At 41.3% G+C, this 14,049-nt stretch overlaps 1 protein-coding gene across 1 annotated transcript in view; it reads right to left on the bottom strand.

Moving 5' to 3' along the window:
- Positions 1-13,018, bottom strand: part of SAMD3 (sterile alpha motif domain containing 3) — a 47,636-nt gene extending 34,618 nt beyond the window's left edge. The window contains exons 1-4 of the mRNA XM_061207426.1: positions 12,925-13,018; positions 12,063-12,243; positions 11,707-11,712; positions 8,808-8,906 (exon numbers count right to left, since the gene is read on the bottom strand). Of these exons, the coding sequence (XP_061063409.1) occupies positions 8,808-8,906; positions 11,707-11,712; positions 12,063-12,243; positions 12,925-13,003 (365 nt within the window). The 5' untranslated portion in view covers positions 13,004-13,018. The remainder of the gene's footprint in view (positions 1-8,807; positions 8,907-11,706; positions 11,713-12,062; positions 12,244-12,924) is intronic.
- Between the last annotated feature and the right edge of the window lie 1,031 nt (positions 13,019-14,049).

The following is a 14,049-nucleotide window of genomic DNA, read 5'->3' as shown; positions in this document are numbered from 1 at the left end:
GGCAGGGAGCAGAAGAGACATACATGAGGGTAGGGACTACTTGTTTTATCTCCAGTTACATAACTTACTTAATAATTAGGACAATTCATAATGTGGTCCAATTTTGTGTGCCATTTGATTATCAGCTAGTATCCAATGTGAATTCTCAGATCCAGCCAAGGTTCAAGCCTACTAAGTCTCCAGGCCACACTATGCATGTGTTAGCAGTTGTTTCTCTCACCCCAATGCCCTAAGTTTCCCTCGATCTTCCTGGCTCATCTTGGCCCTCTCCCCAGGTGGATTCTCTTCCCCACTCTCCTGCCTCTTGGGTGGTCTTTCTTGTCTGAATCTCCCACGTGGCCTGGTCCAACACTGGCCCTGTGAGTAGTCATCTTATGTCTTGGCTCCTTATCTGTTTTGATTTCCCTATGTCATTGTTGAGTGGAACAGTTTGTAACAAAAATGTTGTAGAAAGTTTTAGGAACATTTGAGAGAGATATAAAACATTAAATGTAACATTCTATGACAGATAAACAAAGGCAGACATTAGTTCCATAAACTTGTGTTTTCATACATGAAATTGAAGTGTCACATCACTAAGTCCCCAAGTTTGAGATATGAAAACTAGTGGGACCCAAATGCAAGAGAGGCAGATCTGGGGATTGGAGTAGAGTCCTCTGTATATACAAAGCATACCTAGGAATTAGACTGTGGCTGTTGAGAATTACAAAATGATCAAACACCACTGAAAAAAACGTCCCAAAGAAGTTTTCTCAGTATCTCACCAGGCTTCAGCTGCATTGCATGTGGATTCTTTACAGAACAAAGGGCAGAGTTCACATCACACTCAACTGACTTCTGGTTGACTTTTGGAGTCGTTATGAATCATGCCTGCTTTCCTAGAATTTAGGTAACAAATGACACCTTTTTCTAGGGGCCCCAGCTTGGAGATAATCTGCTACCTTGAGGGACTGTGATGCTTTTCTAGTCTTGTAAAATGGTATTGCTTTCTGGTCCTCAAGGAAGAAGAGCAAGAGACAAGTGAGGACTTAGCTGTGAAGAACAGCCCTTCTCGCTACCGGTCTTAGTCTTCACATCTAAAGTACCACTACCATCAGCAGTAGTACTCCCACCATCGGAAGAGAAAGCAGTGACAAATACCATGCTCTCCAGGGACCTACCTGAAAGACTGTGTTCCACAAGCCTACATTCATTTTATTCTTTTCCACACCCAAGCTTGCAGACTTTATACACTGAAAATGGTATGTATTGGGATGCCCAGTTTTTATATTATCAACTCTGAAACTAAATGGCATGTAACCACAGCAACATCTAAACGTTTCAGTGTTTTTGGAACATAGAAGAAGAGAAAGGAAGCTAGAGGAGGCTTAGACATTTGTTTAAAGAACTTGCTATCATCTTACCATAGGACAGAAAAGGACCTCATAATGCATATCTTCAAAATAGGGACCAAATTTCACCAAACGACAAAGTTAAACAGAAATGTTGCTCCTGTGTTATGATGCCAGTACTCTGAGAATTACCTGCTTTACTTTACCTAGGCAAGACTTTCCACTGCTAAGGAAACAAAGTAAACAAGACGTTCTGAAAAGCCCAAAAAAGAGATACATGCCAATGAGCAAGGTGAGATGCCATCTCTGAAAATAGTGAACAATGTCACTGCAAGACATGCAAGAACTATGAAGGAAATGCTGCTTTCTTGCTGCAACTGATGGTAACCACCACTAATTCAGGAAATGTTTGCGCCACATTCTCAGCATTTTGATGTTTGCTTTTAATTTATGTTTTATAGCTCTGGGCTATCACAGCTGCTATTTAATCTATGAGACTTCCAGAAGAATTTAGTTTCTGAAAGGCATGTGTGAACACATAATCAAGCATAACGTAGAGGTAAAGATGTGGATGGCATCAGGCACTCTGCTGTGGCACAAACTGGCACCTCTCAAATCCTCCCGATCCTTGCTTGCCAGTGCGAGATTCAAGAACCCAGGAACTCCTGGGGCCCTGACTAATCAAGCAAAGAAGCATAAAATACATAAATCTTTTATTTCTTCCTATTCCCCGATTCTTCTTGGTATTGAGAGATGGACAAAGACCCAGAAACTTCTGGCCTTTGCCCTCAATATTTACACTTATTAGCATGACAGTCACAAAAACAGATCTCATGGCGCTATCATGTCTGAGTCCCTCTTTCTTTTTAATTCCTCATTCATACCAAAGAAAAAGTAATGAGACATTACCTACACAATTGTTGCAAAATGTTTGAGGACTACTATTTTGTAGTTCAGAATGATCAAAATCTGGTAGTTCAGGGTTGAATGGATCTAGGGCAGCTTTTTATTAATCCACCTGTATACTACTAGATTCTGAATCGTGACCTCACAGTGAACAGCATACATCCTCAGAGCATCTTCTAAATGGAGATGGAGGTGTAAAATTCACTTCTCAAATCTGGCCCAGAATGCTGGTTTTATGTGCCAGCATCATGGAAAAAAACAACAACAAAGACTGACAGTCTTCTTCCAACTGTGTGTCACCTAGGCTGTGACTTGCCAGTTCCTCCACTATGTAGCGTCATAAAAGTAAAAGTTTCCTATTGGTAAGGATTCAAGTAACTTGATTTATATCAGATTACCATGAAACTGGGTGGCTTAAACAACAAACATTAATTTCTCACAGTTATGGAGGCTGGATGTTCCAGATGAGGGTGACAGCAAAGTTGGGTTCTTGGTGAATGCCCTCTTCCAGGTTTACAGAAGGCTGTCTTCTTGCTGTGCCCTCACGTGCCAGAAAGAGAGCTACCTAGCTTTCTGGCCTCTTCTTTTAATGACACTAATCCAATCCACTAATCCCACCTAATTACCTCCCGGAGGTCCTCTCCCTCCAAATACCATCATATTGGGATTAGGGTTTCAACATATGAATTTTGGAGGGACACAAGCATCCATTCTATCGTACACCTCCAGAAATGACTTGCTACTACTACACAGGGTAGTCCTAGGACAGCTTGGCATTTCTTCGGGGGTCTGTTAGAAATGCTGAATCTTGAGCCCCACCCCGACCTACTAAATTAGAATCTGCATTTTAATAAGATTCCTGGGTCACCTTTCATTACATTAGAGTTTGAGGAGCACGGTCTAGGGCCCTGCTAAATTTTGTTTAAGTCCTCCAGCAGAATCTAATGTACAGTCACGGTTAAAAAGCACTGTCTTGTCCATGGGCACAGCACAGAGGCTCCTTACCTCCCTAACAGCACCTCTCATCATTCCCAGCAAGTCCATCTCCTCTGCTTCTATCTCTCACATTCCAAAAATACTTATTCCAAATAGAATGCCCTATTCCGTTTCAGGTGCCTGTACCTTTGCACGTGCTGTTTGCTTTGCTGTGAATGTCCTTTTCTTCTCTTGCTTCATCTTCCTTCAGATGAAATTCTAATCATGTTTCAAAATCCTCCCTCAGTTTTTGTGCAGACTTCCCCCAGGGGCCTCCTCCATACTCACTTCCCTGAAAGTCTTATTTATCCTTCTTCTGTGCTTTTTCTGTACCCTGTGCATATCTTATTTCTGCATCTCTTTCTCAATATTGCAGTTATTAACTTATGTATCTTTCTTGTCAGACTCTTAGTTCCCCTAGGCAAGGACAAAATTGCCCCCGCTTCACCCACTGTCTATATAATACCTAGCTCATGGGATATATTTAGTAACTTTTGGACTGAACGAAAGGGAAAAAGAGGCTAGAAATCCAGCTTATTTTGATCTCTCCGAAGACATCCCATTAGATTTAATGGGAATGGGCAGGAGTCAGAGAGTTATTTATCAGTCATGTCAGCCCAACTGTCCCTGATTTTGTAATTCCTGTTTGGCTGGGTCCACAGATATCTTCCACTGAAGGAAATTTCGGCTCTAGCTCATTTCATTCGGGTCTCTGCTCAAGCATTACTTAGTCAAAGTTGAAGGACTTAACTGAAAACCCCATCTGGAATAGAACCCTCCTGTAGCTAACACACAAATACGCACATACACACGCCACTCACTCTCTATTCCCCCCTTTTTTCTTGGCATTATTGGCCTTCATAGCACTTAAACATATTTACAATGTAATATCATATGTATTTGTTATTCCCCCCACCATTAGAACGTGAACTCTGTGAGCCGGGAGGCTTGGTCTGCTCTGCTCACCCCTGTATCCTCTGTGTCTACCAGTACCTGGCACAGAGTAAGCACTCAATAAGTATCTACTGTGGGATGAATGAATGAATCCTGACTTAAGTAAGACATCTTTAAGTCACTATTTCCTAAGGTGTTTCCTGTAATGTTAATAGCTGTTACACAAAGAAAGAATTCTGGGCCAGACAGAGTGAAAGGGGTTTTCTTACTGTAGGACTCCTCATAGCATTTACTATGTTAATGTACACTGGGAATCTCCAATCAAGGGATAGAGTTACAATATAACACTTCCAAACACACAACCCTTAGGTATGGGGTGTTCTCTACACCTGCGGGGTAGGAGATGTGGGATCCTGCACTTCACTCTGAGGGATCCTTGTTGTTTCACTGACCTGGGATTCAGCATCTAAATGTGACAATTTATCACCTATGTCATCTTTGGTGCAATCCACTGAACTTCCCTTTGTTACGAGGTGCTGGATAAGATGCATACATAAGTGTGCTGCCCCTTATCTGAGCTGTGTGTGTGGCAGTGACTACAAACAATACATCAAGTGCGGACCCACTGACATTTTCCCTCCTGAGCATAGGCAGGTGGGTAAGATCACTCTACAACATCTTACAGCAGTAGCCAGACCCAGAAAAAAATCATCGTTAAAATAATTTTTAAATATGAGTGAAACTGTGACTAATTTATAATTACACCCAAAGGCTGAAGCAAAATATCTGCATGCATATATTTAAAGTTCAAGCCAAGTGTTTTTAAAGTGACATTTAGGAAACCTCTACCTGTTTATCTGATTTCATGCCTTACTAGGTACTAAAAGGGAAGCAAACAGTTTCAAATAGTGTAGAGGCAAAACGAAGAATAGCATGGAAAAAAAGTCTTTCTAAAGGATCACCAACACATGTTGAGGATGGGACCTTATAAGCCTTCCGTCAAGAAATGGCATTTAAGCAATTCGGTAAAGAGCACAGGGTCACCTATCACCAAAGAAAACTGCATTGTGTCACAGCACCCTAGTGTTTCCTTGGGACTTGGAATTCATCCACTGGGACACACACATCTTTTCAAGGGCCAAAGTCACATGAATGTCCTGCCTCTAGAGCCTTCTTTGACTTCTTGTCTGCAAATAATCTGGATGGAAAACACATGTTCATTTTAGGGAACTTGGGAAAAAATATCACAAGAATGATGACGACCACCTTGTATGGTGTGATGACAGCTGCCAGTACCTTAATTGTCATCTCACGAGCAGGTGGGTGTGCCCATCACACATTGTTCAGAGACCACCTGGAGAACAAGTGAAGAGTCGGGATTCCCACCCAGGTGTGTGAGACCCCAAAGCTGGCACTTGGTCCACCATCCCTCCCTGCCTCGTGAAAGCAGTAGCCAACCATCAGCTTTCTAGCCTGTTATGTGTGAGTGGCGCATAAACTCCTGGAGTTTAATTCTGTTAAAATATTAGCATATTTAGCAGAAATTGTATCAAAAATGTCTAAAAAGAAATTGATGCTATTCAAATATTTATCCTGTCCCATGAAGATATATTCAGTCTTTCATTGGACCATGCATCCTCATTTCAATTAAAAACTCCTATTTAGCCTCTGTGTGTCAGGAATTATGCCAAATGCTGTGTTTACAAGGACAGAAGGGTACGGTCTTTGTCCAGGAGGTGCTTCTAAGGAAGGAATACAAACTTTAAAGTGATCAGTTCCATTATCTAGTTTTACAAGTAAAGCAAGAGAAACATAGAGGATGCTATACATAGAAGGGCTCCTTGCCTGACCTGGAATATCAATGGAGGGGCTTCCTTCCAAAAGAGGGATTTTGAGCAGAGTCTTCAAAAATGAGCAGGTAGGGGAGGGAAGGGAACAACACAGCCTGACCCAGGAGCCATGCAATAGGCTCTTAATCAACACCTGTTGAATGAATAGCACCCTAGGCAGAAGGGCAGGAGGAGGGGATCAAGGGTGGCTCCAGTGATTTTTAACTCACACGGCTGGATGATGGAGCCACTGTCTGAGACAGGACTTGGGAAGGGAGAGAATCTTCTGTCCCACTCCATTCCACAGCCCTGGACAAAGGGCAGGACCAGAGTGAAAATATTTAAAACAGGTACCCCTGCCTTGTCCTCTTCTGCCCACACATAGCTGATTGCCCAGGAGGGGACATCTGATCCACAGGAGACCCCTCAGTTCCTCTTCCCCAGTTACAGAACTAAGCAACACTGAAAGGCTGAGTCTGTTGGCTGGAACAACCTGAGCTGTTTTCAGGGAGAACTTCCTCTGGAGGCAGTGCTACGGCCAGCCAGTCTGAACGGGGCAGAGCAGCCATGAGTAGTAGGGTAACCCATCCTCATAGGAAGAAGCAAAGGACTGAAACGGATGAGGAAAGCAGAAGAGAGACGGAGACAGCCATCATGTGGATCCACGAGAGGGAGGGACAGCTTCACCCCTGGCTTTCCAGCACCAGTGCTTCTGTACCCAGGGCACTGGGTTTGAGTACATTTGTATTTCTTACACCTATATATATGCTAAGGCAAGGGACATGAGCTCATTTCTGGACACGTTTAACTCTGCAGTGCTTGTGGATAGTGATGGGTACCTTGGTGGTCATATAGATTAGGAGAGACTTTATGATTAGAAGAAAAATACGAGAGTATTGGCTCTGGTTTCCAAACCCTCTTATTTCTCTCCATTTCTAACCCAATTCTGTTTTTTTCCATGCCAGACACTATAAAGAATGAGACATACCCTGAAACACAGGCTGTGTCTTTGATCAGCCTTGTGAAAAAAAGGGGAATAATAATCCTGCCTGGCCAGCATCGCAGGACCATATGAGAATGGAATATCACCAGAGGGCTGAGGAAGGGAAACGACCTAGAGAACTTGTAGAAGGTGGCATCCTCATTTCCCACAGGCAGCAAGTAGGGAGAGGAAAGAAGTCCTCGGGCAAGTGGGATTACTGCCTGGAGCAGTGCTGCGTAGATGGCGGTACACTGAGTACTTTCCAGGTGCTTCCACTGTGCTTAGCACTGAGCAGGTATTATCTGTTTTTAGACAGTGGTCCTCACAGGAGCACCGTGAGGAATGTACTGTGTTTATTATTCCTGTTTTGCAGCTTGGATACTGATTCACAGCAGTGTTAGGGTTGGACCACTGGGACTAATCATCGCTCTTCCTGTCTCTGCTGAACAGTCAGAGAAGGCCCGGCTGCCTTTGGCAGCTTCCTGAAGGGGATGCTGAGGACACATGGCTGACTCTGCACACCTGGAACCACATCAAAGACAGCACTTGGGACCAACAAGCTCCCATGAGTAGAAAGGAGGTGAATGAAGCCACCATTAAAATGTATTTACATCTTCTGAACCATAGTTCAGACCAGGAAGACCACATAGGACATCGCCCTCTACCTCCTCGCTCACCACCCCGAATGGGAACCAATGGCACGGAGGAAGATGGACCCTAACACTGGGACATCTTGGGCAGCTGGAGACTTTGAGCCCAGGGGTGAGAGTGCGAGGTTGAAGGTGGTGGAGCAAGAAAGAGAACAGAGAGGACGCCCAGAGCTGAAGCCCATTTGCAAGAGCTCCTGTCAAAGGTGCAGTGTTTCCTGCGCTCACGGGGCCTCTGGGGGCAGGCAGCCAGGGGCTGAGGCTGCTGCCTTTGGTCCCCTGAGCTCCCACACTGATGGTGGTAGATTCTGTGCTGAGGTGAGAACAGCCCATTTGGGAAACCTAGCTAGAAGCCCCTTGACTTCTCTAAATCTCAGTTTAACTCATTCACATAAAAGAGAATAATGCCCACCTTGCAGGACTTCTGTGTGGACTAAACAAGATGATAATGTAAAGGACTTGTAAAAACTATAAAGGACCACAGCCTGGCTTGACTGTTGCCTGACTATTCTTCTACACCAACTGACATCTCTCCTTTCGGTGACAGTACATTTAACGAAAAGCATTTGCTCATCAGCTGCTGCAAACAATAGGTATCACGAGTGATAGGTGAACTGCACAGGCCAGGTGGCTGGAAAATGCTGTACAGGCCGCCATGACTCTCGGACCGTATCTTACCTGCAGTCCCCCTCAGAACTTTGTCTGAGCGCCACATTTCTGGGTCTGGTTCTCTAGGTCTATAGTTTTCCTCTGTTCCAGCGTAGCCCGTATATTGAAATACTACAGCCCGAAATCCCAGTGTAGGAATATGAGGAAATGTTTACCAAAGCAGTGCTTCCATCAGGAGCCGTCGAGTTAAGACACCAACTACAAAACTCAAATCCGAAACAAAGACTCCACAAAAGGCATATTCTATAGGACACTATTTACTGAATAAATTCCATCTTTGTGGCTACTGCTTATCACTCTGGACAGTGTAGGGCAGAGAAATCATCTTTTTCCTTAACAACGTGTAATTGAAAGATGCATGATATCATCTCAAAACTTTACTTTTTCAATGTGAAGATCAAAAAGTTTAACCTTCATCTCTTACCAAATATCTTCATCCCTTGATTTACAAAAATCCCTTCCAGAAAAACAAATAGCTTCCGCTCAGAAATACATTTAAACACACAAAACCTCATAAAAATAAAGGCAAATATTATCATTTGGATTTCAAATATTTAGAAGTTGTCAATCCCACCTCTGTTTCAGTACTCTGTGGTCAATCGGATCATTATTATGGTTTTCAACCGGATAGAAAGATGGCATCTGCTCCCCACGACTGGAGGACTGTTCATCCCTGTCACCAAGAAAGAAAAGGTGGGTCAGGGGCTATTCAACAGGGGTCACAGCTACTGCTCTCACAGAGGCTCTCACAGAGAGTAGGAGTCAGCCCGTAGAAACACTATGATCTGTGTCCACTTTTAAGCTCCACTTTAGAGTCCTGACTGAGAGAACTGAAAGAGAAATCCTCTGAGGTCATCTCACTCGGTTCATACATGCCAGGAGACAGACAATGCCAGTTCACAGTGCTGTTTTCCCCAATCCATCACATTTATAAATGGTGTTATGATAATCCTTTCCTTTATGAAATAATAGTGATAGCAGAATGCACTTTTATTGGTTAATATTCTTATTTGGCAAAAAAAAAAAAAAAAGAACTCTGTGTCAGATCCTTTCTCTATTCCCTGTCATTTTGGGGGACATTTTATTATCTGTAAAATTTCATGACCTTTGAACCACACTTCACTAACACCCTCATTTTCTTTCTTTTTAAATTTTATTTACTTATTTATTTTTGGCTGTGTTGGGTCTTCGTTTCTGCGTGAGGGCTTTCTCCAGTTGCGGCAAGCAGGGGCCACTCTTCATCGCGGTGCGCGGGCCTCTCATTATCGCGGCCTCTCTCGTTGCGGAGCACAGGCTCCAGACGCGCAGGCTCAGTAGTTGTGGCTCACGGGCCCAGTTGCTCCGTGGCATGTGGGATCTTCCCAGACCAGGGCTCGAACCCGTGTCCCCTGCATTGGCAGGCAGATTCTCAACCACTGCGCCACCAGGGAAGCCCAACACCCTCATTTTCTAAGTGATACAACTAAAGCCCTGAAAGGAAAACAACTTGCTCACCACCACAAGCTACTCAGTAGCAGCACCAGTTGACCTCAGTTTTCCAACTTCCAACTTTCCAACTTCCTGTCCAGTGATTTTTCTACCAGCTTCAACAAGAACGACACCAAAAAGCAACTGCGGATACTCCTACCTATTACATATTCCTATCATTTGCCTAAGTCTGAATAGGATGCCAAATATCCTGTCCAGATGTGGCCTGTAAAGTTTTTTTCAAAATAACATACCAGGCAACCATTAGCCATTAAAGGAAATTTACACGCAAGTTGAAACCCATCTGCAATCTCTGATCTAGAATGCCATTTTATAAACCATTTAGAAGGAGTCTTAAGCATCATTTATTCTACTCACTTCATTTTACAGTTGAAACTAAGAAAAGTCAAGCAAATCTCCAAGGTTAGATGAGTAGCTAATATCAGAACAGGGATTTAAAATCAAGTGTTTTAATACCTAGCTTCAGGGTTCTTTTTACTACGCCAAGTTTCCTATCTTTATTAAGCACTTCCTAAAAGGGTTTAATTAAATAGCATATTAAATAAATAGCATATTCTCATACCTTTTTCTATTATCATGATTCCCATAGGACAATATATTTGTCAAGTGACTATATATTTGACAATAAGCAAATATAGCCAATAAACATTTTAACAAACTACCTATTAACCCACCTGCAATTGTGATTTTGCACCAGAACAATTTAATTTGAATGCAAGACAACACAAACCTTAGAGTCAACTATTTACTGGGTGAAAAGCCCCCACTCAGTCCCTGGAAAACCAGTGTTCCAAGTCTTGGTTACATTTGAAAATGGCTTTCTTAACCAGGTTAACACAGCTTAATATTTAGCAAAAGACTATTTTGGTCTGGGAGAAGGAGGAGAGATTTTCTCAAAGACTATGATACTCCTAAGATCAGTGTGAATTAACTCGGAGTTAAGTACTGTATTACTTTTCACAACCTACAGATGAAGCAACAGGAGTGTCAACATTTAACATAATCAATCCAAGTCAGTGGTAGAACCAGGAATGATGCCCGGGTTTCCTGGCAGCCCAGTTAGTTCTCATTTACTAGAGAACATTATAAACTGATTTGCAGTGGAAACAAGGGTGTCTGTTTTCTTCCAAGCTCTGCCTAAGGCAATATCAAGATTCCAGTCAACTGAGGGGAACTTCCAGCTCAAAAGTCCAACTCATCCAAGAATGCTGGGAAATTACTTTGAGCTCTATTTGAGGTTTACACCCTCCCTTTGCTGGAAAGGAGTAAAAGCATACAATGGGAACTTCAACAAAAGTCACATATCTTTTACATAGATATGTCAAAACAACGTTTAGAAGAAATCCTTCAAATAAATCAAATGGTAGAATCTCCAGACCAACTGTGGACCATTCCTTCAAGTCTACCTATCCCCCTCCTTGTCCCAAATATCCAAATATTCTAGAAGTCAAATTACTTAAGCCAGGTCTTTCTAACATTGTATTGCTTATAACAGAGCAAGATAGAAATATATAGTTTGACAGATATAACCTGAAAAACTTAAAGTAAAAACTTAGAATGAATTTCACCAAACATAATCTTACTTTAAAAATTAATAATTGGTCTGCAGTAATTATTTAAACTTAGAAACCTTGCAAAAAGTCTCAAATACAGAAAAACCAAACCAGAATGCCTGAGATGATCCTGGGGCATAGAATTGCAAAGTGAAATTTTAAATTTTATAATTCCTGTCATCATTCCTTTTTATTGCAGAAGTCAGTGATAAAAAAACAAACAAAAACATCCCTAAACCTCAAAGCCATCACAAATTTTTCTACATGACTTTTGTGGGATGCTATCATAGCATTCAGTACTCCAAGAATACTCTTGAGAAATTAAAAAAATCCATTGCAGCAAGAGTCTTTAGCAAATTATATTATGAAGGCCTCTAGAGGAGAATATAAATTAGTTACTATAAGGAATCCTTGGCAAATAAATAAATACACAAATAGCTTTGGGAAAAGCAAAGGAGCAGAAAAAGATGCCTTTCTCAAACACTAAGACCTAAGCTGCAGGAGTTCATTTCTGCTGGTGTTATATGTACATTTTAACTGCTTGTTATAGAGCTTTCTATGTAGGAGCTCTGGGCTTATAGGTCTTCCTTAACAAACGGAGTCAGTGTTTAAAAAACTGGTGCATTTAAAAAAAAAAGTACCTTGACTCATAAAACTTTGCAAAAAGTGTCACTGTACACACAATCTGAAAATGGCCACAATTTTCAAAGAGGTTTAAACCCCAAATGTCACGCTACAGCCATCATCAGGAGAGCACAGCAAAAATAAAGCCATTCATGAACACTTACTCTGGCGGTGCTTCTGCTTGCGTGACCAGGGCTGTTTCTCCAGGGGACTTCGGTTCTTGACTCTTCGGCTTATATTTTTTAATTAAATCCATTAGAACAGCCTGGTGCCCAATTTTCTTTACTAGTTGCTGAACCATTCGATCATTAAGCGCTAGAAGAGCGGCCCCACTTACTTCTTCCTCTGGGAAAAAGAAAAAAAAATGTCTCTACCTGTCTGCTGGGTAAAGCACTGTAAAACACGGCACTCTGAGCAGGCAGAATTATTTCCGATATTAAAAGATGCATCTAAACTTGTGCTCTGCAGTTATAAAATTATGTGTGCTTTTGACAAAAATAGAACACTAATATTGCATAATTCCAAATACATGTTTGCTCCTAAGAAAGTACCACAACCTAGAGTCACAATAAAAACTTTTAACTTCCACATTAATGCCTCCCCTCTCCCGACTCTTTCTAACAGACGCTGTTTTGATAAGGAAAAAATATTTTCGGAAAAGTATTCTTCATGGTACCTACCAGGCAATATTCCATACTTGTAAATCCAACACTATGCAACGCTGCACAAAAAATGCACAAGCTGCGTATTTATAGACAAAAGCAGTATCAAATGCATATATCAAATATGTATTTTAAGTTACTCAAGATTTATCTTATTTGAGATCTTTTTGAAACACTAAATTCTCTCGTGGATACTAGGTCAAATGCAAACTCTGCTACAGTCAGTAGAGAAATGAGTTTCCCACTGCAGCAACTCCACATCAATGTTCACATGCATTAGGAAAAAAAAAAAAAAAATCAATAACACAGGACACTCAATATCTAGGCTGCTCAATTAACATTTTGGAAAGTGTAAACAACTCACCTTGAAACCTATGAACTAGCTCTCCTAAGTTTTTCTCCACCAACCAACTGCAGACCTGATCAACTGACCAAGTTTCCATTGCTGTAGCCTGTAAATACACCTGTAGAATAAAAAGAGGAGTCTTCAGTTTTTCTTTCTGACTGTTGTTCTTCTATTTATTTCTTTATTTTTACCAATCAGCTCTCTAATCTCAGCCCTTTCTTTGCCAGACTCTTTGAGACTCTCAATGCTAAGCTTCTTTAAAATTATTCTTTTCCTAATACACATTTAAAAGTTGCTAATAAAACAAACACTCTTTTTAAAAATGAGACCAATTTGAACCTATTTCCTGGTCTCATTTCTCAAATTACTTCACCTTCTCCTACTTTTTTTCCCCAGGCATCCCTCAGCTTTACTCACAGACAGCCAGAGTCATACAATGGTACCCAATCCTGTACCATTAACACCCAGGTTTCTTCACAAAGAAAAGGAAGGTGTGAAATTCACCACTACCCGGCTCATCAGGAAGTTGTTGACATTTACAAAAGGGGTGGGCAGGGGAGGAAGGGAGGAAGGATCAGATAAAAGCCTGACAAAGATACTTAGTAAACCAAGACTGGTTAACCCCTTGCTGCTCCCCATGGAGGAGAGAGAGCTTGCAGCTGCTTCTGATTGCTTTGCTTTAACAAGATTAGGAAGTAGGAGCCAAATTCTCAGGAGAATCTGAATGTTTCTCTCCTTCCTTTCAATAATATTCTTACATATTCCATTCAGTTCTAGAACTTTATTGAACACCATTATGATTCGTAAAATAACTAGCACAAGCTAACACGTTGATTGAAAACTTAAAATTAGTCGGTATATTAAAAATGTGAAGACAATTCAATATGTCAATAATTGTAAGTGAAACAAGTATACAAAGTTTGCAAGATATATTCTTCAACTATTCAGTTATGTTTGTATGCCACTATTCGTCTCTACCACTTAGAAAACTTAAAACAATATGCCAATTACAATAATTTTTCTAATTTCCCTTAGGCAGCTCATCCCTGTTTTTTACAATTCAATCCAAATGACTTTCAATGGACTGGGGAGAAACTGAAAAAACTTAAAACATTTAAATCTTTTTAACATTACTTTCGATTT

Source organism: Eubalaena glacialis, chromosome 12, assembly GCF_028564815.1.
Source record: "Eubalaena glacialis isolate mEubGla1 chromosome 12, mEubGla1.1.hap2.+ XY, whole genome shotgun sequence".
Taxonomy (NCBI): Eukaryota; Metazoa; Chordata; class Mammalia; order Artiodactyla; family Balaenidae; genus Eubalaena; species Eubalaena glacialis.
Note: the sequence above shows the minus strand (reverse complement) of the source record. Positions and strands in the feature narration are given on the sequence as shown.